The sequence below is a fragment of the Trichoderma aggressivum genome, assembly GCF_033847375.1.
Source record: "Trichoderma aggressivum f. europaeum strain CBS 100526 chromosome Unknown scaffold_004, whole genome shotgun sequence".
Classification (NCBI taxonomy): Eukaryota; Fungi; Ascomycota; class Sordariomycetes; order Hypocreales; family Hypocreaceae; genus Trichoderma; species Trichoderma aggressivum.
The window spans coordinates 994901-1022091 of record NW_026946370.1 but is presented as its reverse complement, the minus strand read 5'-3'; the positions used below and the strand labels follow the sequence as shown (position 1 = coordinate 1022091).

At 52.0% G+C, this 27191-nt stretch overlaps 11 protein-coding genes across 11 annotated transcripts; 6 read left to right on the top strand and 5 right to left on the bottom strand.

Moving 5' to 3' along the window:
- Positions 1 to 44: 44 nt before the first annotated feature.
- Positions 45 to 2157, top strand: Triagg1_1892 (uncharacterized protein; the record flags this gene model as incomplete). Its single annotated transcript, XM_062896012.1, has 5 exons — positions 45 to 119; positions 197 to 202; positions 272 to 1222; positions 1293 to 1900; positions 1962 to 2157. The coding sequence occupies 5 exons, from the start codon at positions 45 to 47 to the stop codon at positions 2155 to 2157; spliced, it is 1836 nt and encodes a 611-aa protein (XP_062759431.1).
- A 367-nt stretch (positions 2158 to 2524) lies between these two features.
- Triagg1_1891 (uncharacterized protein) lies at positions 2525 to 3766 on the bottom strand (the record flags this gene model as incomplete). The annotated part of the gene is made up of 1 exon (XM_062896011.1): positions 2525 to 3766. One exon carries the CDS (start codon positions 3764 to 3766, stop codon positions 2525 to 2527), a length of 1242 nt encoding a protein of 413 aa, XP_062759430.1.
- An 810-nt stretch (positions 3767 to 4576) lies between these two features.
- On the bottom strand, positions 4577 to 5899 carry Triagg1_1890 (transcriptional regulator family: Fungal Specific TF; the record flags this gene model as incomplete). Its single annotated transcript, XM_062896010.1, has 1 exon — positions 4577 to 5899. One exon carries the CDS (start codon positions 5897 to 5899, stop codon positions 4577 to 4579), a length of 1323 nt encoding a protein of 440 aa, XP_062759429.1.
- A 674-nt stretch (positions 5900 to 6573) lies between these two features.
- Triagg1_1889 (uncharacterized protein) lies at positions 6574 to 7488 on the top strand (the record flags this gene model as incomplete). The annotated part of the gene is made up of 1 exon (XM_062896008.1): positions 6574 to 7488. One exon carries the CDS (start codon positions 6574 to 6576, stop codon positions 7486 to 7488), a length of 915 nt encoding a protein of 304 aa, XP_062759428.1.
- Positions 7489 to 7767: 279 nt separating this feature from the next.
- Positions 7768 to 8413, bottom strand: Triagg1_1888 (uncharacterized protein; the record flags this gene model as incomplete). The annotated part of the gene is made up of 2 exons (XM_062896007.1): positions 7768 to 8110; positions 8175 to 8413. The coding sequence occupies 2 exons, from the start codon at positions 8411 to 8413 to the stop codon at positions 7768 to 7770; spliced, it is 582 nt and encodes a 193-aa protein (XP_062759427.1).
- Positions 8414 to 8977: 564 nt separating this feature from the next.
- On the top strand, positions 8978 to 10606 carry Triagg1_1887 (uncharacterized protein; the record flags this gene model as incomplete). Its single annotated transcript, XM_062896006.1, has 3 exons — positions 8978 to 9397; positions 9468 to 9949; positions 10009 to 10606. The coding sequence occupies 3 exons, from the start codon at positions 8978 to 8980 to the stop codon at positions 10604 to 10606; spliced, it is 1500 nt and encodes a 499-aa protein (XP_062759426.1).
- Positions 10607 to 11598: 992 nt separating this feature from the next.
- Positions 11599 to 14090, top strand: Triagg1_1886 (uncharacterized protein; the record flags this gene model as incomplete). The annotated part of the gene is made up of 4 exons (XM_062896005.1): positions 11599 to 11793; positions 11874 to 12735; positions 12794 to 13413; positions 13476 to 14090. The coding sequence occupies 4 exons, from the start codon at positions 11599 to 11601 to the stop codon at positions 14088 to 14090; spliced, it is 2292 nt and encodes a 763-aa protein (XP_062759425.1).
- Positions 14091 to 14550: 460 nt separating this feature from the next.
- Triagg1_1885 (uncharacterized protein) lies at positions 14551 to 16082 on the bottom strand (the record flags this gene model as incomplete). The annotated part of the gene is made up of 5 exons (XM_062896004.1): positions 14551 to 14937; positions 15029 to 15654; positions 15746 to 15751; positions 15827 to 15894; positions 15991 to 16082. The coding sequence occupies 5 exons, from the start codon at positions 16080 to 16082 to the stop codon at positions 14551 to 14553; spliced, it is 1179 nt and encodes a 392-aa protein (XP_062759424.1).
- A 3041-nt stretch (positions 16083 to 19123) lies between these two features.
- On the bottom strand, positions 19124 to 21322 carry Triagg1_1884 (uncharacterized protein; the record flags this gene model as incomplete). Its single annotated transcript, XM_062896003.1, has 1 exon — positions 19124 to 21322. The coding sequence occupies one exon, from the start codon at positions 21320 to 21322 to the stop codon at positions 19124 to 19126; it is 2199 nt and encodes a 732-aa protein (XP_062759423.1).
- Positions 21323 to 22960: 1638 nt separating this feature from the next.
- Positions 22961 to 24843, top strand: Triagg1_1883 (uncharacterized protein; the record flags this gene model as incomplete). Its single annotated transcript, XM_062896002.1, has 9 exons — positions 22961 to 22992; positions 23061 to 23207; positions 23281 to 23298; positions 23375 to 23568; positions 23635 to 23722; positions 23780 to 23891; positions 23941 to 24541; positions 24599 to 24670; positions 24758 to 24843. 9 exons carry the CDS (start codon positions 22961 to 22963, stop codon positions 24841 to 24843), a joined length of 1350 nt encoding a protein of 449 aa, XP_062759422.1.
- Positions 24844 to 25978: 1135 nt separating this feature from the next.
- Triagg1_1882 (uncharacterized protein) lies at positions 25979 to 27068 on the top strand (the record flags this gene model as incomplete). Its single annotated transcript, XM_062896001.1, has 4 exons — positions 25979 to 26222; positions 26304 to 26687; positions 26759 to 26891; positions 26954 to 27068. 4 exons carry the CDS (start codon positions 25979 to 25981, stop codon positions 27066 to 27068), a joined length of 876 nt encoding a protein of 291 aa, XP_062759421.1.
- Positions 27069 to 27191: the final 123 nt, after the last annotated feature.

Here is a 27191-nt window from a genome sequence, read left to right as displayed (position 1 = left end):
CGGCCGTCTGACTCTGCGGGGGCGGCAGTGGCATCCCGCTCAAGATGGCCATCCAAAGAACCATCGCAAATGCGTCTTCGGTCGCCATCAGGATAGGAGCTGTTCTCTTTTTCCGTGCTGTACGTGATGCTCTCTCGCCTCTCGCCAGGTGCGCGTAATGTGTTATTTTTTGATGCTCAACTGACGCCCAATCTAGTTTCCTGTAAGTATCGCCACTGGTTCATTGGGTGATCGTGAACGTAAGTAAACATGCCTGCCTAACCACGCTTAGGCTCGACTACCGTCTATCATCTTCACCCTCTTTGCCATATATATCCCAGCTTTCTTGACAAGCTTATTCTCTTCGCCTGAACTTGAAATCGTCGAGGATCAAGTCGATATCACTGTCAAGGAAACCGTAGTCACGCCGGATGATGATACAGACCAAGAGCTTGTCGCAGAAGAGGTCGACGTTCAGGAAACGATTTCATATGCTGGAAAAGATGTACCGGCCTGGAAAATTATCTTTTACGGTGCTCCCAGCTCAAAGCGCCCCTTCAGCTCCTTGTTAAGTTTTCTCATCAACCTGGCGTTCGTCGGTCTTACTGCCGACGCCTTGTATCGCGCCCGGTGGTACTATCCAGCCAACGACTTGTCCTTTGTGCGACTTGGATACGTCTCTCACAAAGAGGCCAACTTTCTCATCCGAGAGCCTGACCAGGCCAATATGCCCGTCACTTTTCAGATCCGAAACTACAACGGTCTCATTTGGCAATCCGTCGGCAGCGTCAAGAGCACCTCCAATGAGACAGACTTTACCAGCGTGCTCACCATTCCGCTCCTGAGCTATGCAGAGCAGCAAAAGTATGAGTGGCGGACCTCAAACAACCACTCGGGTGAGCTTACTGCTGCGCCGCAACCCGGCAAGATGCCCAGTCAGAATGGAGGGAAATATACCTTCTTGTCTACCTCGTGCATCTTACCGCGCTTCCCCTACTCGCCTTTGGATCATCCGCTTGCCATTCCAGGATTGCGAAATCTTGCCAAACGACTTCCCGAGCTGAGCGCGCAGTTTATGCTATTCCTAGGCGATTTCATCTATGTTGATGTTCCCGAGCGCTTTGGCAAGTCGGTCGATGAGTACCGTATGCAGTACCGGCAAGTGTATGCTTCTGAGGATTGGGCCGCTGTCGGCCAGAATTTGAGCTGGATTCATGTCTTGGATGATCATGAGATTGCAAATGTAATCACCCCCTCTACCAATTCGCGCTGATTAGTCTCTTTTCCTCTTGGCTAACTACGAGGGCACATAGGACTGGGATGCAAACACTACCGGGGTTTACCAGAATGCTGTAGACCCTTGGCACATTTACCAGGCTCAAATCAACCCTCCCCGTGCTGTGACTGCCGGCACTAAGAGCGAGCGTCGCAAGGGTGCTACATGGTTTGAATTTGTGCAGGGCCCTGCGAGCTTCTTCATGCTTGACACTCGCAGTTACAGGTCCAGCAACAAGCTGCCGTTTAATGAGACGGACAAGACAATGCTGGGTGCCGATCAGTTGGCCGACTTTTTGGCCTGGTTAGGACGACCGGAGCCCAAGGGCGTCAGGTGGAAGTTTGTGGCATCGTCCATTCCCTTCACCAAGAACTGGCCCGTGAACGTCAAGGACACCTGGGGCGGCTTCTTGGTTGAAAGAAAGAAGATTCTCGAAGCCATGTGGGATGTGTCTGCCCGCGGAGTTGGAGTCGTGGTCTTGTCCGGAGATAGGCACGAATTCGCTGCAACAAAGTTCCCGCCTCCTCCAGAATCCGACTGGTCGGAAGAGTCTACCGTCTATGAGTTTTCCACAAGTCCGCTCAATCAGTTTGCGTCACCGATCCCTTCATATACGCAGGTGGATGATGAGGATGTTTTGATCCAGTAAGTTTGGCTAACCTAATCACCCCCCATCATCAGAGAATCTTTCTGACAGCAATCAAAGATATCACCACTCTGGCATGTCAAAGTTTGGCTCATTCACCATCGAAGAGGAAGACGGTGAGAGCAAGCTTCTCTATCGGCTTTTCATCAGTGGCGAGGAGGAATGGAACACGACCATTACAGCACCGCCAGTTCCCCCTGAAGAGGAGAAGAAGGCTTCTTCGGGTTCTTTTTGGGATAGGATCAGGGGCTGGTAGCCCCGTTGCATAACGGAATAAGACCTTGGAGTTTGCTTGGCGTCTGTCTGGGGAGATTTTGTATGTCACTTGTCAGCTGATGGGGATGATTCTGAGGTCATTTATTATTTTTGGAATTTGTATGATGGAAAGCCGTGGATGGATGACTTGTCTGGTCAATTGGTTTAGGACGTAGCAAGGACGCAGCAAGGCCCATGTTCATATGCGGCAACAACATGGTGATGAAAATTGAGTTGAATTATCATGTATGGAAACAAATCTTTCAAGCATATCGCTCGCTATGTGCTACTCTGACTTTGTTTACACAATGCCTGCTTGCTAACTCTCGTGAACATCTCAAATCGAGTATCCTCACATCATCACATCTTCAAGCCTTGCTTCCAGACACCGCCTCTTGGAACCAGTCAAACACAACCTGGTTCTGGAGCACAGCCGCGCCAATAGAGCAATGCTCACCCGCTCCATCCTCAGCAGTGAACAAATGATACGTCGCCCGCTCTCCCACCGTTTCGGCAACAATCTTTGCCTGCCCAGGCAACAAATCGTCATTCTCCGCATCAGCCACGAAGAACGGGACTTTGATGTTGTGAATCGCATCACCCAGCTTATAATCCATGCACTTTGTCGCCCACTCATATGGCGACTTGGTGTTGAACGCCCATAGGCCCTGCTCGATGGCCCAGCGGAAAGAAGTCGGCGCCTCGGGATTCGACACGGCAGACACTACGGCCTGGTCAACGGCCTCTTTGTTTCCGGCCTTGTAAAGGTTGAGCAGTTCGGGGGGGAACTTTTGGAGAATCGCCTCGCCAAAGTCGCTGACGCCGTCGATGGCCATGGCGGCGGCGATGCGTGGCTCAAAGGCCGCAGCACGAATGGCGAGATATCCGCCTAGAGAGTAGCCCCAAAGACCAATGGCGTCAGAGTCTACATCATCCCTCGTCAGGGCGTAGTCGACGACTGGGGACACGACTCTTTCCCAGTCGTGGATGAAGCCCAGGTTCTGGTCTCGGCGGACAGTGGGTTGACCTGGTCCTTCGTACGTTATGACATTGATGCCTCGAGCGAGAGCAGCCTCGACAGCAACATGGTACAGCTCCTCCTGAGAACCGTCATAGCCGCTGCACATGAGAATAGTTGCACGGCGGCCGGGTTGCCCACAACCATAGAAGATGGCCGGCACGTCGAACCCGTCAGCCTTGAGCGTCACCCTCTGCCCAGGAACAGGAAGAAGCGCAATAGCCTTATCAAAGGCCGCCCTGTGCCTCTTCCAAACCGAGTTGATGCGCGGGTCCTCCCAGTTTCCGTGGAGGAAGAACTCAGAGGTGCGAAGATACGTAGCTTCTCTAAAGAACGCCGACCTCGCTGAAACGGGATACTTGGCCACGTCGATCTTGTCGGCTTGATTGTGTACACGAACGGCAAGGTCGTGGAAGGCAGTGTAGTAGCTCTCAAAGTCGCCGGGCTTGATCTTGGCGGCGGCTGTGAGAACCTCGCCAAGGTCGGCGCCTTGGTAGGGGGCGATGGAGACGGCGCGGAGGATTTCGAAGTGGAAGCTTTGGTCGGTGCTTAGCTTGATCATTGGCGAACCTTGATTGTTTTCCTCTGACATTTTGACGATGTATGTTTTGATGTAAAGCAAGGTTTGGGAGTATGTGGTGTTGAAGCAGGGTGTCTGATTAGACAGTATGGGGATGTTATTATAAGTTGATGTAAGTGATGGATGCTTGACAGATGTTTCTCGACTCAAGTTTGATATACTGGATATCCGATGAAGAAACGTGATGATGATACAAGAAATCCAACGTTTATATAGAAACTGAACATCTTGTGTGATGCCATTTCTTAATGCCCATCGCACATTCTTCCCAATATCCCGAGATGCCTTTTCCAGCCTGAGATGCCTTTTCCGAGCATCTCGCGTTCGAAGCGAATCCGAAGACTAGCTTCTCCGCAGCTTCGCCCGATGCCGCGTATAGTTTTACATGCAAGTACATCCATTTCGCAATACAAACACTTGGAATTACTTTGCATCATGTTACAAACCCCATTTACTACGTAGTGAGTGAGAGTCGCTGGTGTGGTGATGACGCTACTGGCGGAGCGAAAGCGAAGCTCAAAAGAGACATGCGCTTAGCCTGATGTAGAAGAGCGAGAACGACATGTCGCCCTGCAGATGCAAGTCTCCGGACCCGAGAACGAAGAAGCACGTTGATGCCGTGTAATGTCTAATACTACAGAGTATGTAATACGCATATGCGTGTAAGAGACGGATGGATCCGGTTTGGACACATGCAGGGCAAATGGCCATACCTTGGCAGTATGGGGTGACTCGGTACTCGTATTTACTTATATGTAGCAAAATCCACCATCTACACCCTCATCCTACACACGTGGTAACATGCAAGGTAGAGATCAGGCGCTATTCTCGATTTCCGACCACCAAATTGTTTCCTATTAACGCCTGGCTCTCTTGAGATATCGGCAGAATTGCTCCTCGCTCTACCACGCGCAACGGCCACTCCAGCATCTTCTGCCACCTGGCCGGCAAGTTCTTTGAAATGTCCTGCACTTCCTGCTTCCCCACGTCGCCAACCCACCACAGGTTTTCAATGACCAGGATCGAGAAATAATATGCCAGAATCACCAGGGCTCTCGGACACACTTGCTGGGTAAGGTTGAGAAACTTCTTCTTCACGACCATGGGGAAGATGATCATTCTTCGCCTCGCCTCGTCAAGCTGGATATTGCCGTCTTTCGGATGCAGCAATAACAAGACCCCTCCGATGTAGCTGAGCGTCGTCTCGTATGCGTCCTGGATCTCCATGTCCCACGGCTCCGACACTACATCTTTGGCGTTCCTTTCAAGGATGTACTCCAAGCCCTGCCGGTTCGCTGGGTCGTACCTCGCCTGGGTATCGTAAAGGATGGGCGTGCTCCGCGTCATCGCCGACACGAACGACTCCGGATGCGCCAAAATGATGCCCCAAGCCTTGGTAAAGAGGGCTTGCGTCGTCCCTGTGATCAATATCCACTCGAGAGGAGGAGTGTATGGCTCGCGATTTCGGTACCGCAGCGTAGCAAACGTGCAGATGCGCAGCAAATGCGACGTGAGAGACACGGCTTCAAAGTTGGACTCGCTGAGCTCGGTGATTTCCCTTTGGTGCTCATGCAGGGCCATTGCCAGGTATCGTCTATGTACATTGAGCCCATCAAAGGAGTCGTCTATCTTGCATATGAGCGAGTGGATGGCTGCCAGAGCATATATGGCATATAGCAAGGCTTCAGAGTCCAACGCCATCTTGGGAGCCAAATTGGCGAATACCTCGTAAGTCTTTTCGTCAATCGGCAGCGAGCGCCCAGTCTCGGTGAGATAGAGGTGCATCAGCCTCGCCTCCAATAGCCGTCGCTGCTTCGATTCCAAGGCGTCTTCGTCCAGCGGATCCACCGACGACAGGGGAGAGGTTTTGTCAGAGCTGGTCTCTGAGATGCCGGATTCACTAGGCTGAGGCTGTGATGAGGAACCCGGAGATCGGTCTTGGCTGGTCTTCTTCTGTGGGAGGCGATCGTAGATGCATTTGGCTCTGTGGCGCTCGCAGTGCTGGCAAGTGGGCTTTGCCTCGTTGCACTTTACCCGCCGCGTGCGACATCGCTGGCAGCCATATCGCGATTTCTTATGGTTGAGCTTTGGTACCCGGTAGGTGCCATCTCCCGGGCTGGTGTCGAGCGTGTACTGGCCAAACATGTCTTTTGAGATGAAGGCTGGGTTGTCTCCTGAACGGGGAGCTGACGACTGATACGCAAATGCTCTGCAGTTCTCTCACAAGGCTCAGCCAAGCTCTGCCGGCTGAACAAGACACAGCTGCCTATGAAGCGGCCCTTTATGAAGCACTCTGGACTGGCGATTTCAATAATCCAACGAATTGGGCTGAAGCTTGATGACGTCCGACTGGCACCGGCTCTGCCCCGCAAAAAGCCGATCCCGTCCGGAGCTTCGTTGAGGTGAGACAAAAGGGAAGATAGATTGGAAAGGAATTCGACGGCCTACAGTTGCGTGGTTGTCTCTGATTCCGTAGAAGCGCGCCGTGTGTGTCTGTTAAATACGCTTCATCGTGAGACTCTCCTTTTGCTAGTACTTCGTAGTGAGCCTTGGGAATCCTGTAGGGTTAAAAGGCTCGGGGGGCTTGGAGACATTTTGCGTAGTCATCCGGAGTTCGGGGGGAACGTACCTCTAGTTCACACTGAGAGCTTCTCAGCGGGGCACTTTCACCGCCTTCCCCAATGCGAACCGTTGCTCCAAAGAAAAAAAGTTGGACCGGGCAAAATTATCCCAGGCCTTTTGATTTTTCAGAAAAAAGTCCAGAGACGACAATCATCACACTTACTTGTTGGCATATCTGGAACAGACAATTCAACACAATGGCTGGACTACATAATAAAAAACGGCGCAACGACAACAAGTCACATCGCCCGACCAAGAAGCAGCGAAAAGCACAAGCGTACCACAGCGACTCGGACAACGAAGAGGAGCAGCAGACCTTTGACGCGGTCAACCTGCTGGATTCCGACGACGATATTCACAATGCGCCCGCGGACGATGTCGCCGACGCTGGAGAGAACGATTCCTCAAGCTCCGACGAGGAGGCGCCCGTTGTAAAAAAGACCAATGCCAAGACGGCAAAGTCAAAGTCAAAACAGCCAGAGCCGGAAGCTGAAGAGCAGCAGGAGGACGACGACGAAGCAGAGGAGCAGAGCGAGGAGGATGACGATGACGATGACGACGACGACGACATGGACCTCGACGTGGGCGCAGCAAAGACAAAGTCAAAACGCAACGACCCCACTGCTTTCGCAACCTCGCTTTCAAAGATTCTATCGACCAAGCTGTCCGCGTCAAAACGATCCGACCCCGTCCTGTCTCGGAGCGCAGCCGCCCACGAGGCCTCCAAGGTCGCCGTGGATGTTGCGCTCGAGGCAAAGGCCAGGAGGAAGCTCAAGGAGCAGAAGAGAGTCGCGCTGGAAAAGGGCCGCATCAAGGACATTCTGGTGGCGACGGTGGACGAGTCGGGTGAGCCGGAGATGACGACTTCAGAAATGTTGGCGATTGAAAAGACGCTTCGCAAGACGGCGCAAAGAGGTGTGATTCGCATGTTCAATGCCGTCAGGGCTTCTCAGGTACAGGCTGCTGAGGCGGAGAGGGCAGTGAGAAAGGAGGGCGTCATCGGCCACAAGACGAGGGAGGAAAAGGTCAATGAGATGAGTAAGAAGGGCTTTTTGGACTTGATTGCATCGGGAGGAGGAGGCTTGAAAAAGACTCCGTTGGAAGAGGCGTAAGGGTTGTGTCTTGTCTTTCTTTGTAAATTTTTTGTTTTGTTTTCAATATGTATCTCTACAGGGAGCGAAGTTCGGCCTGTCTTCAGATCTACAGTACTCATCACTAGGTATACAAAATTTTACCCCAAAGATACCCCCCCTTGGGCAAAATGCTTGCGCCCAACCCCGAGGCTCGCCGACCCATTCCGCCGCTTCTATTTTGTTCAATAGTATACATGGTTTCCAATTCTTCTGTGGTAGTATGCCGTATCGTATTCACATCAGGCGACTCCCGCCCAATCATTGAAAGTCGCTCGCTTGCATGTTTCTCGTCATAGAAGGCAGCCTCACCACCAGGCCGTCCAGCTCTTTGGTCATGATAACCTGGCAGCCCAGACGGCTGGTCTCGGTCAGGCCAAAAGCGAGGTCCAGCATATCGTTCTCGTCATCTTCGGGCTCAGGCATCTTGTCAAAGTGGTCTTCTCCCTCTACGATGACATGGCAAGTCGAGCATGCGCATGATCCTCCGCAGGCACCTTCCATCTCCAGGTCGTTGGCCTGGGCAATGTCGAGCAGGTTGTCGCCCGCCGAAACGGCGAATTTGTGCTCCTCGCCTTCTTTATCGATGAATGTGACCCAGAGCCTACAAGAATATTAGCCAAGATTTCTTTTTTTCCCTGTGTGTATAGAATTGCATCGCTGCTCACTCTTCACCGGGCTTTGGTGGGGTGACATGGCCATGCCGCCGCTGGGGTGTTGTAGAGAATGCGCGACGACTCGGGGACAATTGGAGAGATTGAAGAGCTCGCGATGTAGGTGCGGATCGGAGGAAAGGGCCCGGTAAGGCGGTCAAGCCTCTATACGGCGCGCTCGTGGAGGGAGCTCGACGGCATCCCGCTTGCGACAGCCTCGCAAGGCTTCGTGAGAGCGATCTTGAGGCCGACATGTGGAGCGCTTGATCGGAACTCGGTTGCAGCGAGAAAAAAATTTGGGATCAAGGAAGAAACGCCGGTGCAAGAGCGTCGCAAGCTGAGATTGGCCTGGGTCGGATGATCGCCAGCGCCCAGAGACAAGGCCGTAGCACTTTAATAGCCGAGAGAATCACAAAAGACCAGCGCCGGACATGCTCGTTAATAAAGCGACTCTCGTTCGCTAGAGCCCTCGCATCTCCGAAGATGTTTGTGGTGGCAAGCGGATGACAGAAAAGCTGAGACCGAGAAGATTTCGAACACGCTCGGGTTGAATCATACGCCTACAAAAGCACCATTGACTGAGCGGTATTGGTGCTCATATTGCTAGATGTATGCACTTATTCATTTAGCCGTTCCTCTTTTTCTGACTTCCACTTGGGTGGGAATTGGCCGCCGTGATAAGATATGCATCTACCGGGGGAGGTACATAGCTACCCCCCAGCTTGCCAATGACTGCATTTTTATCAACCACAGGAGCCCAACTTGGGTTGTGAAGAAAAAAGGCAGAGATCTGGAATCTCTCTCTTTTTTTATCAATCATGGCATCCCCCAAGGAATTCACCGTCAATCCCCTTCGGCCGTATTACCGGCCTCCCACAATCGAGGAGCGGGCAGAACCGGTAGCGATCCCGAGCTCGAATCCGTTTTCTGGTGGCAACAGCTACGATGTCGCCAGTGGTGCGAAATACGCCTCCAAGGCCAAGCACATGCTGAATGATCTCGACTACAAGGAGTTGATTGGCGAGCCTTCTCCGTCGGTTGTCGAAAGCGCCAGGGAGCTCGTCGATGAGTTGATATGGAAATACATGTCCGTCTTGATCGGGCAGCCCTTCGAGGTTGCCAAGATGATCCTGCAGGCTCGGGATCAGGATGAAAAGGCTGCCCTCATGGTAGCTGCCGAGCCGGAAACTCCTGCTCCCGCCCCTCAGGTATCAAGTCGAGCTGGCTCGGCATTTGATGTAAGCGCCGTCTTTCCAAGGTACTCTCTCTAGCTGTCGTCTTCTTTAAGCTAATGAAGAATAATAACAGGAGGAATCTGATGGCGAGGAACCGGCATACTTCACATCCAGCGATCCGGCCATACCCAATCCCTGGGGTCCAAGCCAGGCTCAGCCTGAGAAGCGACCCAGTAGCCGGCGTGCAGAATCTCCTTTACAGTCCCCGACGACACCGAAAAAGGTGCCCGTCTTGCCGGAGCACTTTTTAAATCTTCGTCGGTCTGATGCTATTCTTGACGTCATTGGGCAGCTATGGCAAAGGGACGGCGCATGGGGAGTATGGAAAGGAGCAAATGCAACCTTTCTGTACACTGTCCTGCAGTCTCTGTTGGAGAATTGGTCAAGAAGCTTCCTGAGTGCTGTGTTCAATGTGCCAGACTTGGGTGTCAAGGACAACATTGAGCGTCTTGTTGACATTGCATCTCCATATCCCTGGGCTTCCTTGTTCGTGGCCGCCGCCGCCGCAGTCACAACCAGCCTCGCACTTGCGCCTCTAGATCTCGTACGCACGAGGTATGTGATACAGCTGCGCAGACCGACTGCTTACTCTCAGCATACTGACATGGTCACAGGTTAATCCTCACCAACCCCTTCAAGGGACAACGAAGAACCATTGCAAGCCTTCGAGCCCTCCCTTCTTACTACTGCCCTTCCACCATTGTCGTTCCCACCATTCTTCACTCTCTCGTCAACCCCATCTTCACTCTCTCCACCCCATTGGCGCTCAAGACCAAGTTTATGCTCACAAGCGAAATTGCGCCCATGACATTCTCCGCTGCCAAGTTTTTCGCCTCGTCGGTGGGAATCTTGATCAAGCTCCCTCTGGAGACTGTACTGCGCCGAGGCCAACTCTCTGTGCTTTCCGAACCGGAGTACCTAGAGGCTCTCAATGACGGTGAACCAGCATTGGAGACCATTGTACCCATTGGCAAATACAATGGCACTTTCGGCACCATGTACCACATCGTTACCGAAGAAGGCACTCGGGAGATCCCACCCAAGCCCGTAATAAGCAAGCGAGGCAAGGTCAAGACCAAGAACCTCCTGCCAACCTACAAGAAGGGCCAGGGCATGGAAGGTCTCTGGAGGGGATGGCGAATCGGGTGGTGGGGACTGGTTGGTCTCTGGATGGCCAACATGGTTGGGCACGGTGGCGATGGTGAGTTTTAGACGAACACGAAATGAAAAGGGCCCAAAACGGACCATGTATACCAGCGAGAAACAAAGGGGGCAAGGGAAAAAGATGGGAGAGATATCAGTACATATCTCCTGTGGACGACAGCACAAGGAGGAAGAAGAAAATCCCCGCTACAACGACTTTTATGATGGAACGACAACACCTGACTATGCCTTTATTCATCTGCGTGCACGAATGGCCTTGAAACTATCCGTTCATTTTTCGATTAGAAAGCAGAGCACTGAGTGGTATCTAGTTGGCTGATTTAGGATTTTGCTCTGTAGTTTATATAGCATGAAAGGAATATATTACAATGACAAGTACGAGGTTCCATTCTTGGCCATGGTTGTTTTGTCTAAGCTCCCGCTTTCAAAGAATTCGCTGTTACAGAGGTCGACTCAATAGTGAGATACAATCAATACTTGAGTACATAACATAACCCTAATAACCATCTATAATTCTTCACCTGTATAACTAATACCAGGGCTGCGAATAAGTCCAAGGTAAATATCGCCAGGCAGTGCAGGGTACATGTACTCCGTAGATAACCGGCATTGGCTCAGCAAATAAGGTTCCCGATGCAACAACAAGATTACACTCAACCAATTGTAGGTTTTCACAATCAAAAAGACAAAATAACCATAAAAAGGGAGCAAAATCACTCACTTTGCCCATTGAATGATGCGTTTGCTCCCGCGCTGAATCGCTGAATACCAACGTCCGATTGCTGTCACGTGAGCGGGCGTTCACCTGATGATACTGCCACTTCTGCCCTTCAACACGGAACTTCCCCCGAGCAAATGGCATAGGCGGTGTCCAGCGAGGTTATGCCCTCCGATTTGATTTGGTTACGAGGCTGGATTGGGCACTGCGATTCGCTTTTTCTTCTTTTTCGATTTAGCGGCATGTCTTGATTCGAGCAGAGCGACTCTCCATCTCTAGACGAGACGCGCGCATCACGCCACGCGCAGGCACATTCAGCACAATGGCGACGTCCGCAGAGAAGACAAGCATGGCGGGCACATCGACTGCGGAGGCGACATCGCGGAAGTTCAAGGCTTCCGAACTGCCGTTGCCGTCCGCGACACGAGCGGCGATCGAGTCTCTGGCACACAGCTTCAAAAAAGAAGGCGCTTACGATTCCATACGGAAGCAGGTTTGGGACAAGTTTGCAGCTAGCGTATGCAGAATAATTGAAGCTTGACGTTTTTTTTTCCAATCCTTCTGGGCATTGCTAATTTCTCCTTTTCTCGCCATCAGGACTACGAGGCTCAGGTTACAAAGGCCATCATCGAGGTGGCCGAGCAAGAAGTCGAGCGCAACCCCCATCAGCTCCTGACGTTGGACCGTAGAAAGGCCGCAGCTCTCATCGATGGCGCGTTGGAGCGATCGGGAGTGTATCACAAGGCCGAGGAAGTCATCGGAGAACTGATTGACGTCGGCGCAATCGAGCAGAGTATTCGGGAGACCAGGCGAGCCGAGATCGGTGAGGAAATCGCCAACGAGGAGCAAAAACGAGGGGCCAAGACGGACGAGGAATATGCCGCCGATACCGCAGCTAAGCAAGCCGAACGCGACAGAGTACGAGAGGAACTGAAGCAGAAAGAAGCTGCTATTGAAGAGGAAAAGAGGCGTATCGCCAAGGAAGAACGCCGCAGAGAAGAAAAGGAGCGTGAGAAGGCCGAACTCAAACGCCAAGAAGAAAGAGATGAGCGCCGAAGGAAGCGCGAGAACGAGCGTGAGGAGAGAGAGCGACAACGTGACTTGGAGCGAGAGCAACGGCACAAGGAACGAGAGAAGCGGGAGAAGGAAGAAAGGGAGCGCGATCGTGACAGAGATCGCGACAGAGATCGCGACAGAGATCGAGATCGGGACAGGGACAGGGACAGAGATAGAGACAGGGGCCGCGACCGTGATCGTGAGCGTGATCGCGATCGTGATGGCTCTCGCAAGGAGAAGGTGGTTCTGTCTGAAGAGATGAAAGAGAAAATGTCCAAGGAGGATCATGAGCGACTGGAACAAGAGGCTTTGGCCGACCTGTTGCGAGAAAGCAGCAAATCAACACGCACAAAGCTCGAGATGGAGATTGATTCTACCTTGGCCCCCCCTCCCAAGAAGATTGGTCCAGCTTCGGCCATTAACCCAATTCGCAGAGACTCCTCCAAGACCGCAGTGTCTAGAAAACCAAGCGAAAGGAGAGACTCGATACCAGCCATCGACCCAAAACTGTCAGGAGCAAAGGACGAGCGCCCTTCTAGCAGAAGCGTCTCACGAACTCACGAAAAAGACAACGATAGGGATAGGGATCGAAGCCGCCCACGAGACACGGATGACCGGCGCCGCCGTGATCATCGTTCAGACTCGCCAAGGCGCGATCGTAGTCGTTCCAAAGTTAGAGATAGAAGGGATCGAAGCCGTTCAAAGCTGCGGAGAGACAGGAGTCGGTCTCGGCGCCGAAGAGATGACAGACATGAGCGAAGTCGCTCGAGATTTAGACGCGATCGATCTGTTGCTAGAAGCAGCTCAAGGCGACGGGTTCGAAGTCGGTCACGCGCTAGATCTGCCAGACGAGAGAGGAGCCGTTCCCGAATCAAGACCGAACGACGAGACCGTAGTAGGGATCGCAGCAGGGACCGGAGGGAGCCTTCGCGCTCTCATGCAAGAGCCGACCGACGTGACAGAAGCCGCAGCGGTTCTCGTCTACGCACTGATCGACGCGATAGGAGCCGCTCCCGTGCTCGACGACAACGCAGTCGGTCAAGAGATAGTCGTCGCGGCGCAGCAGACTCCTACTATCCCGGTAGGTCGGACGCACGCTCGCCCCGTCGCCGCAGCCGTGATCGATCAGGCGATAGAGACAAGGATCGAGACCAACGAAAGGACCGGGACCGGGAAAGAGACCGTACCAGCGACCGACGAAGCCGCTCGCGGTCTCGACCAGGATCATCCGCCGTGCCTCACGGAGCTTCTAAGGACGAGCTCGAGGAGTGGAAACTCGAAGAAGTCAAGAAGCGGGAGAAGGAGGCCAAGGCTTACCTGGCGGCTCAGAAGGACGCCAGAGAGAAGGGCCTGCCTATCCCCGGCGTGGACGACAAGAAGAACAGTGGTGAGAGAACACTTGCCGCGCGGCACAAGGGTGATGGACAAGCAGTTGACAGATATGCCCCTGGAGCCCGGGACGATCGACATAGGAGCAGATCGCGGAGCAACAGTCGGGATAGGACCCGGTACCGCGAGCGAGACAGAGACAGAGACAGAGACAGAGACGGAGATCGAGATCGAGATAGGGACCGACGAGACCGCGATAGAGACCGTGACCGCGATAGGGATAGGGATAGGGAGCGGGAGCGGGACAAGGACCGGAGAGACCGTGACCGAGATCGAGATCGCGACAGACGGGCCAGACGAGACCGCAGCTTATCCCCCCGCCGAGAGAGACACCGCAGCCGGAGCCGCCGTCGCAGTAGGAGCCGATGAGGCCTTGAGAAGATGGGACAGCATCGGCATGCCATGTTTCCCCCCCCCCCCCCTTTCTCTCTCTCTCTCTCTTAGTTATGTGTGTAAGCGCACGTTTTACTACTTGTTACAGTTTGGAAGCAACGGAAACGGTACTACTGCTTGGCTTCTTTCTCATGAAAGAAAGAGAAGACTATATACCCTGGATAATGGAGGGAAAAGGGGAACTTTTGTTTTTACCTCAGCTTAGCAAAAAGAATTCCATCAAGACTGGCAACAAGGCCAAAGAAGAAGAAAAGCAATCATTAGTAAAGTTTTTACTCGCTTGACATGCACACGGTCTGGATGAATAGATCAAACTTGAATTAATAGGGGTATTATTCTTATTTTTTTTTTGTGGTTCGCTACGCCCATCATATACTCATCTCGTAGCAAATGCTAAAATCGTTTCTCTTTTATCTTCAACATCATTAAATATCAATCATTGACTTCCGTGACCTCCATGACCGTGCCTTCCATGCCATGAAGGACCGGCCAGCATCCTCCTCCCCCTTTCGCTCATGGTCAACTCGAGCACCACGATTACGGCCACAAGGGAAGATACCCCAACTACAATGAGTCTTTTTGACCTCATTGCACTACCATTCGATGCAAAGAACTCGCTCGTCCAAGCAAGTGTCGCCGTTCCAAGGCTGACGAGTTGGTCGTAGCCAAGAGAGTAATAGGTGAGTCCAGCAAGAGCAATCGTGTAGCCCACGGTTTGGAGAAAGGTGATTTGAGTGGACCAGATGAGGACGGAAGCGACCACGAGCAGGATGCTCTTGAAGATGCCAGTAAGGGTCATGACTAGACCTGAAGTTTTGCCAATCTGCACAAGGGCATTCCATTAGCATTCAACAAGATTATTGCCAAACGTCTGCATACGTATATGCAGAGGGGGGTCAAGGGGGCTAGCTTACCAAGAATACGCTGGCAACGTTGAGAATAAAGGCAATAGAAGCGTTGAGGAACAACATCCCAAAGCCAGCCTGGGCGGCGTGTTCCCATTGGAACTTGGGAATCTCGCTGACGAGGGCGATGAGGAAATTCATAACCGCACAGACGGGTGCGTAGTAGTAGAGACTGACAAGGGGGTCCATGTTGAGGCCTTCGCCGCTGAGCATGACTTGAATCATGACAACGCGAACGGCTTCAAAGCAAGTGCCCCCGATTTGGAAAAAGAAGCCAACCCATGAAAACTGAATCTCTCCAAAGCTAGACACGGCAACGCCAAAAACGATAACCAAGACGTTGACGAACTTGGAGAGGTTCGGCTCGGCAACGCCCCAGGACCACGAGGCAAACAGCACAGCAACTGGAGAGGCTGCCTTGAGCATCTGGATGAAGGAGACGGAGAGGTAGAGGTACACGACATTGGAGCAGATGAGAGAGCCGGAGTATAGTAGGCCAATGGGGAGAATGGTGCGGAGGTAAAGACGGCCGGAGATGGGAAAGCTGCGGCGGGAGTCGAGGAGCGTCGTCGTGCGAGCGAGGATCTGAGTTGCAATGGTGGCGTAGATGAGGTGCCAACAGGTGAGCAGAATGGCTATCATCAGCGGTCAGTACAAGACTCTCTCGAATACAGAACCTCTTTCTCTTGTCTTCCCCAGAAAGCAATCCACGCGAGTCCGACTTACGGTATTCTGTAATTGCTCGTTAGCTTCTTTTATCCCAAAAAGACCAGACTGTGTCATCTGTGGTGGATATTGGATACTTACTGAATCCAGCAGTGTCTATAAGCCATTTGTTGAAGATGATGGTGACATTCGAAAAGAACATCCAGTTTCTACACGGTAAGTCAGCGCCCCCATTCGTAATATTCCCGCAACATCTGAAGCTGCCCGCTTAGGCACATCATCCGCACAAGAGCATTCTTCCTTACATTATGTGTGCCCAAACAGGAATCTGGAACTTGACAGAGGGCAAGACCTCCATCATCGGCAGCAAGCCGCCATTGGCATTTGAGACGGCCATGATTTGCTTGGCACCGGCAATTGTAGTTCTTGTGCAGCTCGGCAGAGGTGACGACTCCCTTGGCGTTCCCGCCCGGTCCCGCCAACACAAGCAAAGGTGGAAGCGGAGATGTCGTGCGATGGTCGTTGTTAACAAAATTGATTGGCAGCGTTGCGCAGCTTCTGGAGCTGTGCCACCAGGGGTTACACGGCGCAGCAAAGTCGGTCGGCGACGGTGTAAATCGAAACCAAATAAGCCGCAACGGTGTGATTGTCCACCTATTCAATCCGATCCAAAATCGCAGCGAAATGCGCAGAATTGTCCTGGCCGTTTGTCGCCTTTCCTCGGCTTCCTTTGTCGTGCAGAGCTACCAGGGTGTGCGGTTTCGGTCAAGATCACCAATGCCAAGACAAGGCGCGGGCTAGGGAAAAAAAGAATGGGCGATCAGGAATTATCATGCAGCTTCGACCCGACCAAAAAAAGAAGAGCAGGCAAAAACAATCCGCAGAGCTGAGAGAAGGTCAAATCCAAATGCGCATTAAAACGGCCCAAGAAACGAAGTCGACGATGGCGCTCGATTCACCAACAAGGAGCGCGACAAAGAATAAAGAAAGGAAGGAAAAGGAATCTGGCGAAAATGCAAGGCTCCAAGGATGGGAAGCTCGGCGGCGCGAGAGACGGGAAAGAGCAACGCACCGCACTTATGAAGAGCAAGAACGATGCTGACCAGTCCAGATCGGTCCAAGACGGCAAAAGTTACTTGGAGTCTGGACGAGTACTTCCGTACGAGTACCTTCTCTGCATAAGCCTCCGGCAAGCACTGCTACCTTGCACCTACCGTGCTTGCCACTTCTGGTTGGCATGGAAGGAGCTTCCACGTCGCAGAGTCTGTTTGAACGCCCCAGCTGGGGAATGCGCGGTTCTGTTTGGCAGGCGCAAGGCGTCCATGTGTCTGTCTGTACTGTATCCGGAGCACGCGCTACAGCCAGTACTCAATACGAAGTACCGCTTGGCACTACGCGCACTGGCAAGAGGCGCAGAGGTACAAAGGAGCGAATTTAGCACGGCGGCAACCGCGAGTTGCTCCAAGCGAGAGATTTGATGATGCGCATGTCTTGTCTGGTGCCTCCGTAAGGCAATAGCGCCAATAGCGGGATGGAGATTCCGGCGTTGGAATATTGACTTTGATTGACCAAGTGAGTGTTCCGTCGATTTGACAGCATTGCATTGAATTACATCTGGCCACACCGGCAACTTCACTCTGTATTCTGCCGGTACATTCACCCGTCCTCCAAACAAGGCGCTTTTGGTCGTATCAGTCCTCTCTTGCCTTTTGCCTCTTGGCGTCCAAATCGCATTTTGCCGACGCCTAGAGTCGATAACCAGGCTCGTGTCACCCAAGGGAGAGCGAGCTGTCGTAGCCACGGCTCCAGTACCCTTCCATCTTCCAAAGGCGTCGACTCCAGTACGGAACACGTCCGTGGCTGAAGTTGTTTTAGCGGGCCTCTGCCTCAAACCATCTCCACCGCAGAGCTGCTTGCACCTCGTATCTACGGGCAGAGCCAACATCCGCCAATCTGCGCTGTACGAGCTACTCATCTCATTTGAAAGGGCATCACCGCTGATCAATGACATTGAACACGTGCACCGCGTCGCATCGCATCGCATCTCATCGCCCCTCAAGCACCTACATTATCTATGCATCAGCACTTGTACTCGAGATATAATCCCCAAACATCCAAACAAAACCCACCAGATCTCGTCCCATCCATCTCTCTCTCACGCCCATCTCGTCTAGCCTCGTCTAGCTAGTCACGGACGAATCAATCCTTGGATGGCTAACAAATTGCCTTCAAGGTTTTTTTTTCTTCCAACTTTTCCCCCCTAGGCAATCCAAGCATTCCTCCCCCCCTGTTCCGTACCTGATCCTGCATCAAAGCATACACGTATGGATTCGCCGGAAAGAAGGAAAAAAAGGGGTCCCATCAATGATCAATTGGCTCCCTTCCCCCTGGAGCCCTGCTCATGCTAGTAACATCCATGCTAACAAACCCCCTTGGATACTCGCCTAAGCCGTCTTGGGCCCCCCTGAGCGAGCGCTATTTCTGTACGGCACAGATTGAAAGTTTTTTGCTCGCCCGCCAAGCTTTCTGCCAACAGCGGCCATACAGGTGGAACGACCGCTAAAATCTATAGGGAACAGGCGCCAAACGGTCCTGGCAACGGGGCGCCGATTGGGCCGAGATTCAGCGTGCCCCTGTCTAGCGTAGTGCTTGTTTCTCGCTCCCTGGCCGTGTCGGATCCTGGGCCTTTTCCAGCTTGGGTTATAATTCTGCGACCGGGGCCCAGCTAGAGTGCAGTAGTCGCTTTGCCCGCAGAAATCCAGACCACGATCTGGACTGGACTGATACTGTCACGAGCAACAACAATTGATGCTGATGCATCGTCAACTCGATTCTCTGCTTCTCTTCCCACGTTAGTCGCACGTTTCCTGCTCAGTGCAACAAGCTCGTTGGCTTGACGACTATTGCTTGCTAGTACAGACAGAACCGGGTATTGTATGGATTCATTCAATGGCATCCAATTAGTCCTGCGTGGCTGTGTCGTCTCCTCTCGGCGCAACCCGTCTTTCAATCCTCCCGATCCATCCAATAAATCGCACCACGCGGCAACGGTTACAGGTGACGCAGAGTGAGGCGTGGCGTGTAATGCTCGTACAGCACATGGGTCATTCTGTTTCCATCGGATGCCGAAACACCCCGACTCTCTTTCTTCTCCTACTTGGATACACTCACGGACTACACTGAGAAGCATGGACTACATATTATTCTGCTCGTGTGGCATCCACCGTGGCAAATTGGTATTTCATTCTCTCGCCGGTTCACGGCATGGCATCTACCGTTCAAGTATCCCGACGAACCCGCTTTCCCCCATATAATTGACGCCAAAATCCAAGTCCCACTGATCCTGTTTTTGAAATCTCACCAACGCCGTCGCTATGCAGATATATATGACAAGACGAAGAAATAAGAAAAATGAAGAGAGAAACAGAGCACGTCGCCTCAACAGTGTTGCGTTGCCGACGTCTTGTCTCCTTCTTCCAAAGCGTTTCCAGAGGCAGCCTTTGATTCAGCTTTCACGGCGTCTGCTACCACCTCTGAAGGCGTCGTTGTCTCTTCTTTAACGGCTTCCGAGGGCAATGCCGTTGTTACTGGGATAACGGTGGCTCCATTCACCGCTTTGCTTTCGTCTTGCTTCGCCGCAGCGGCGTCTTGTGAGTCGGTGTTTGCAAATGCCGCGGCCCCGTTTTCCACTTCGGATTGCAGTATCATGGAGGGGTCGACGCACTCGTAGAATAGCATAAACACTCCGGGAGCCAGGCTCATGACTGTCTCTTCGTTGGCTTGTGACACGTTGTGGTCGCTGAGTCTCCACCAAGATGCATCTCTGTCGATCTTGCCAGTGCTCTTCTCTGTTGTCTCTTCTGCATTCGGGTCTGCTGGCTTGTTGTCAACCGCCTCGGGCGAGTCAGCTTCTTTGTCGTCTGCGTCGCCTGCATCATCGACGCTTTCTTGCCTGAGAGGCGGATATTTACGATAACAAATGTAGTGCCCATTCTCATGTCGCCCGTAGTGTGTTACAGCTGCTCTCAGCTCGTAGATGGGCCCTGTCAACCTCGACTCTCCCAAATCACCCGCCACCATGGAGGACATGGGTTTCAGATGCCACTGCTCTTCGTCGTCTTTCTCACCCTTCTCGTCTGTAGCCTTTTCGTTCGTAGGCTTCTCTGGCTCTGCACTTCCCAGGCACCATGGTCCCAGATCCAGCGTCATCGGGAAGCTCACGGGTGCGGAATTCTTAATCATGTTAAAGGTAGATGGGTCAAACACGGATCGGTTGACATGAATGGCCAGACTTTGAGGCGGTCGCGCAATCACCATCTGCTTCGTCTTGGTCACATTGACTCTGCTTTGCGCGGGGATCTTGCAGCGATCCCTGATCGTCTCTTCGTCAAAGTCGTCTTCCTCCAGGGCTGTTTGAACAGCTTCCAGTCTTCGCAGAGGCTCGCCCAATTGCTCTTTCGTAGAACCGCCCTCCTCCAACCTCTCTACGAGCTTGGTGAGGAGTCTCTGCGCTTTCAACAGAGTGCACTTCGGGCATTCGACTCCCTCGATTGCCTCAACCTTGCTGTAGGAGTCTAGTCGTTCATATAGATCATGATGGTTCTTGTCGAGTCCGAGGCTAAGAGTCAGGCAGTTGAACGGAATCATGGACAGCCCGTCCGAATGGCCGCATTGCACGCACGCCACCCTCTGAGCCAGAAGACCTTCCAAGGGATTCCGCGCAATTCCTTTCGAGTCTGTTCTGGAGCTCGACGACTGGCTTTGGTAGCCGCTGTCGTCGCTATGCTCACTGGTGGAACGCTCGTCCGCATTGCTATATTCGCCAGTCTCCAGCCCCATGAATTTATCAGAAGACGAGTTCTTGGCCACCAGCGCCGCTCCTTTTTCGATATCGTCCAATACCTTGGAATAGTACTCTTGCGCGTCTTGTTGCGTCCACGTGTTCATAGATTTAAGCAAGGAAGGCGTCCATAGTGTTTTTCCGTTATTCGAAACATCGTTTAGATCTGCAATGAGCATCCGCAGCGTGTGTGCTACATTTTCATCAGCAGCACGGCCAGTCTCGTCCACACCCTTGAGACAAGCTGCGAGATAGTCGGGCATCGAGTGCAGCGAAGCCAGCCCCTGGAGAACGCTATTCTGGTAGCATGAATTATCTCGATTTCCCAATCCCGCCGGCCGGTCCGATTCGATCTTGAGGCCCAGAACACTTCCCGTCATAGACAACGCTCTTGTTCTAGCACGAAGGACCGAGTTCATGACGCCATCCTGGCGATCCAGGCCCATCACCCTCCGCATGGCTTGGCTTTTAGCAGCATAGGTGCTCTGGTTTGTAGTATCGCGCATCGGTCGTGTCGCAGAAGAATCCATCCAGTTATCGATTGCGAAAAGCAGCGGCGAGGGGATTAGAAACACCAGCGCGTCCCATAGAAAACCGCCAACCAGCACAAAAATGCCCTCAATCGATCCGTCGGGGCTGCAGAACTTGGCCAGCAAAGTTACCAGAAGCGTTACGACGGTAACGAGGACGGCGTAGTCGTTGATGCGATTCACGGCAGTCTCGCGCGCGTAAAATTGTCGACGGGCTGCGACTTGGTCGTCGTAAAACGTGTCGAACCCGCGCTGTCGCGAATTCATGCTGCAAGACCTTTGTTCCCCCGGGGATCCACGCCCTTGTATTACCACAAGAATTAGGCTTTGGTGCAGCGGCGTCGGCTCGAAGACGATGCTTCCATGACCAGCAGGGCGCGGCGCAAAGCGTTTGTATCGAGATCGGAGAAATTTGTGCGATGCGGCGATCGGAAGCGCCTCGCTGAAAGAGTCGTCAAATCAAGCAGCAGGAGAGAGGAGGAGAAGGAGAAAATGAGCGACAGCAGAGGAGAGCTTGCTGCAGAAGGATGGCGAACTATGGCTGCACGATTTCAACTTTTCCAGGAAATCTTGAAGTTGTTTGATGTGGGCAGATAGAGTCCCGGAAGTCGGATTATCTTCAGCAGAATGTACAGCTAAGCTCATGCCGACTAATAAGCGCGGGCATTCTTCACGTGGCTGAAAGGTACCTTTGATGTTTAAAGGTGCATGAACCAGCTGTGGAAAGGGCTAGCAAAATACAACCTCACAAAGCGGAAGACAGAAAACTCGAGATCGAGAAGATTATAAACACCCACACGTTAAAGCATATACCTATTCTTCAAGTATCTGCTACTATATTTATATTTCCTCAATAGCTGCTCCTATATTTACGTTTCTCTACTAACTGCTACTATATCTCTATTTTTATAGTAACTGCTACTATAATACATAATCAATTCGGGTGCTGGCCAAATAGGCGTTCTTTCACGAAAGCACTCTATAGGTACGTCCTTAGTGAGCTGATTGAATGTCCGCTTATAGGTACCTATTGCGAATTGTACCAAGCAAGCAGGTACTATAGGCATTATTTCATTTGCGGTTTCGCTTTTTCTGCCCTCCGCTTGCTAACCTATATCTCCACTAGATGGGAGAGAACTTCCTAATATGTGCGGTCTCGAACTACTGGCTGGTTTGTCCTTTATTATTTTTTAGAAACCGCAGAGCCTTGTAATCCAGAAACCGGGTCGATTCAGCCGCTCTGAGCCTCGGGTGAGGTTCAAAATGCTATGAAGGCTTCCATACTCTCTTCAATGTCCTACTGCGAGAGGATTGGTCACCCTACCAGGCACTGTTTTTGATTCGCTGACTTCCCAAATGCTGATCTAAATCAGAGATACAGTGTAACGGGATTCGAACGAGGAGCCCTATAAGCTGTTGTAAAGGGCAGTGCTGGCCTAGGCTGCTAGCATTGGCGGATCTTTTTGGTCTTGGCTCTATTGGCACCTTTCCAATTGTTGTCACTCCGTACATACGGGATATTGATTACATACTAATAGAATGGGATGGGAGAAGTCGCACTGTGAAGATGAGAGTAAGAGAAACGTGAAGAGAGAAGCGATGGATACTACTTTAGGTACCTCTTAGCATACGTGTATGTACCAGGTACTATAGGTAATGTCCACGGGCCTTATACTCGTAGAGCCGCTCGTGCTCAGAGCTATAGTTGAGCCTTGTAGCATATCAGAGCTTCAATGGAGTGCCTGTATTGTCCGGGCCCTCTTTTTCTGGCGTTCGCAGGCTTTCGGCACCAGTTGCAACTAACGCCCCATGCTAGCAATACCCGCAGCTACAAGTAGAGCTTGGTGCCGGGCTGATGGAAACATGGGCCGATTCTCATCATTCGTCCTCATTACGCACTGAGCCATGATATTCTTGTCGAAGGGCCGTACACTTAGGTTGGTTGCGATATTTCCCTTAAACCTTTGAATAGTTCGTTCTTTGCTCATTCTTGCTGTTCTTGCAGATCTGGCCTTGGCCGCCTGCGCTTCGTTCCTCGGCAAGCCTCGGCTGCTCTCCCAAGGTCACGATTCTATGCGACAACCCTCGAGACTGGCCCCAAAGGACTCGTTTTCAAGAGCGATGACTCCGGATCCCCTGTCAAAGCTGAATTGTAAGTGTCTGCTCTGTTTTATTACTGATGGACGCGCACAAAACAGAGCAGAACCACTAATTGCAGCTTCCAGGTCCAAAATATGGCTCCGGTGTGTGCGCTCACATGCCACAAATGACAGCATCACGCATGAAATGTAACACTAACCAACGAACCCTTTTATGCAGCGACAACTGCCGTTGCGCCAAATGCGTAAATCAAGATACCCTACAGCGCAACTTTGATACTTTTGCGGCAAGTATTGGCCAAAGCCATTATTATTCACAATGTCGTCGAATGCTCATCTCTCTGTGCTTGCAGATACCCAAGGACGTTTCGCCTACAGAAATCTCGCCCAAAAGTGACGGCGTTGACATACTATGTACTCACTATTCCAAGATACTTTGCCTTGAACATCTATGGGATGAAACTAATTGACAACCGCCAGGGTCGGATTCTCATAAAAGCCATTACCCTTGGTCTTGGCTCAGCTTTACTGTTCAGGATACACATAATAAGAAACCCACAGTTCAAGAGTAAGTGCCTAAGGACAAATGAGCTTATAAGCCTATGGATTCTAACATGATCTCTAGCGAGAGAAGACTATGGGGTGCAATGGTATCCTCGGCTCCTCCAGAAGCCGAGTTTGACAGTGTCATGAACAGTACTTCTCCGGGGGGGATGGCTGACCTGACGGGAAAGATTGTGTGTAATTGTTCTCTTTCCGTGACTCACCAAAACTTACCATGAGTAGCGCCAATATGGGTTTTGCTTTGTTACCAACTCACCCAAAACTCCTGAGGATACGGAGAAGCTCTTGGAAGCGATTGGACCTATTCGAAATACCCATTACGGAGGCTTTTACGATTTCATCCCGGACCTAGCCCTCGCCGACACAGCTTATACCAATCTGGCTCTCCCGGCTCATACAGACACGACTTATTTTACCGAGCCCGCAGGATTGCAAGCGTTTCACCTGCTATCTCACACGCCACCTACAAATAAGCCCGCGGACGAGGTGCTGGGCGGACAATCACTGCTTGTAGATGGATTCCATGCCGCAGAGGCACTTAGAAAGGAATCACCAGGGGATTTCGACATACTGCGCAAGGTCAAGCTCCCGTGGCATGCTAGTGGCAACCAAGGCGTGGCAATTGCACCAGATATGGCCTATCCTGTGATTGAAGCTACTGGCGAGAAGTTGCATCGGATCAGATGGAACAACGATGACCGAGGAGTGGTGCCGGTGGATATCGACGTTGATGCGTGGTACCAAGCGGCACGAAAGTGGGATGAGATTCTGAAGCGTAAAGAAAGCGAATATTGGTTTCAGCTTGAACCAGGGCGAGTCTTGAGTGAGTGACCTTATTCTGTAGGATTGGATATTGCGGCGTCGTACTGACTCTTACAAGTCTTTGATAACTGGCGTGTACTCCATGGCAGAAGCGCGTTTGAGGGACTGCGGCGCATTTGTGGTGCCTATAGTAAGTCACTCAGCCACCAATGTTTTATCTTGCCCACGGAAACCTTTTCATCGCGAACTTGAAAAGGCTAACAGAGGTATGCAATAGTCAGCCGTGATGATTTCATCTCCCGTTGGAAAATGACCAACTTTCCACGCGAGGAAGTGATTGCATCGAACATGCAACTGCGATAAGGCTTCGGAAATGGGAGAAGATGATATGTAGACTATTGCCCCGTATAGTCTGTACATTTTTGTAGTCTAGAAATGAACATGTCGATGATAAAAACACAAAGCTGTGGATGGAGATGTTGTTGCGGTATAGACACTTTGGGTGATTCCGCTCGTGATATCGGCTTTTGACTCTGGCTCTCAATTGCCGTTCACACAACAAATCACCCAATCACGGCAGGCAACTCCGCTCATTGAACAGCGTACTAATCTTATCAATTCCCCAAGCCACAACATTCGAGATCCAAACACACGACCAAAAGACTCACGCAGCCAGAAACCCCCACTGCCTATGACGTGGGATCTTCAGGCGCAACTCCCAGACTCAGCCATAGTCCGACTTCGCAAAAAGGCCATGGATCCGCTAGGAGCATTTTTTAGCTGGCTGGGCTGGCGCTGGGCTTTTAGCTGCCCAACAAGCGGCTGGCGGAATGTCCCAAAGAGTTTCAGTTGCTTGGCGGGGGGAACATGGAAGTTTATCATTTGATCCATTGTGTGTATGTAATGTACATGGGAGGGATGGGCATTTGAGGGGTCCTGAAGATGTCGGATAACTCTCAGGCACACGCAGACAACGGACGAGGGAAGCAGAGCACGTGGGCTGCTATAGACACGAGATGCCAAGCTGCCAATCAATTGAAACGGTGACATTCCGACATCGTACAGGTACAGGTAAGAATTCGAACATTGGACCGTGGGGTCGGACGCCAGGCCGTTTCCAACGGAGATAACCCCACATGGGGCTGGAGTGACGAGGTCAAGCATATCAGAAATAACGAGTCGACATTGGAGCGCGTCAACGCGGACGGACAAATGGTGGTAAATGTCGCACCGGACGGGCCCGCCTTGGAGTCGTCTTGCGGACGGAGTATTTACGGCGGAAAGCGGTGACATGTTGCAGTTTTGTTGCATGTAGATACATGTATAAAGAGGTGCGGCATGGCCACGTCTCCCCGCAGCAGCATCTCGCGATAGTGTCACTTGGGCCAGCAGTCGTGATCTTGATACCCTTCCTTTTGTTGCTTGATTTCCCTATTTGATTATACCTGCCCATCATTATCGACGTCTTCCCTGTTACATATCACAACCTACCGCCAACATGGTCCAAACAACAAACGGCACCTTTCCCCACGACAACTCGGCCGTCCCCAACGTCGACCGAGTGTTGCCCCTCTTCTCTCTCAAGGGCAGAACCGCAATCGTGTCGGGCGCTGGAGCTGGCATCGGCCTCGCGGTTGCCGAGGCGTTTGCAGAGGCCGGCGCCAATGTGGCCATCTGGTACAACAGCAACAAGCAGGCTGTGACTTCGGCCGAGAACATTGCCAAGACGTACGGCGTCAAGAGTGAGTGGGATGATGTGTTTTCGGGCTTGTTGTTGGAGAATGTTGATTGTTGCTAACCCTGTGAAACCACCCCCCGCGCAGGCAAGGCGTACCAGGTCAACGTTACTTCGGCCGATGATGTCGACAAGACCATCACCGAGATCGTCAAGGAGTTCAACGGCCGCCTCGACATCTTCGTCGCCAACTCGGGCATCCCGTGGACCGAGGGCGCCTTTATCGACGGCTCTGTCGAAACGGCCCGCAACGTCATGGCCATCAACGTGGACGGCGTCATGTGGTGTGCCAAGAGCGCCGGCGCCCATTTCCGCCGCCAGAAGGAGCAGGGCACGACGATTGACGGCAAGCCTCTGGAGAACTTCATCGCCGGAAGCTTCATCGCGACGGCGTCCATGAGCGGCAGCATCGTCAACATTCCGCAGCTGCAGGCTGTGTACAACAGCTCCAAGGCCGCCGTGATCCACTTTTGTAAGTGGTCAGGCCTGGGTTTGATGATGATGATGATGATGGCGAAGACTGACACGATTACTTTCATGTAGGCAAGAGTTTGGCGGTTGAGTGGACCGGATTTGCTCGAGTCAACACCGTATCCCCCGGATACATTCTTACTGAAATCTCCACCTTTTGTTCGCCTGAGACAAAGAATATCTGGAAGGGCAAGATTGTCATGGGGTTAGTGGAGAATCACCGTTGTTGTGCAAAGTGTCCAGTTGCTAATATGTGCATCTCTACAGTCGTGAGGGTCAGACCGGCGAGCTCAAGGGCGCATACCTTTACCTGGCGAGCGATGCGAGCTCTTATACCACGGGCTTGGATATGATTGTGGATGGCGGTTACAGCTTGCCATGAAGAGCTATAGAGTGGGCCAAAGACGAATAAAATACACACATAAAAAAGGACACGAACGGAATGACAAAACATACAATAGAATATGCACATACATTTGCTGCTGATGAATAGCGTCGTCTCGAA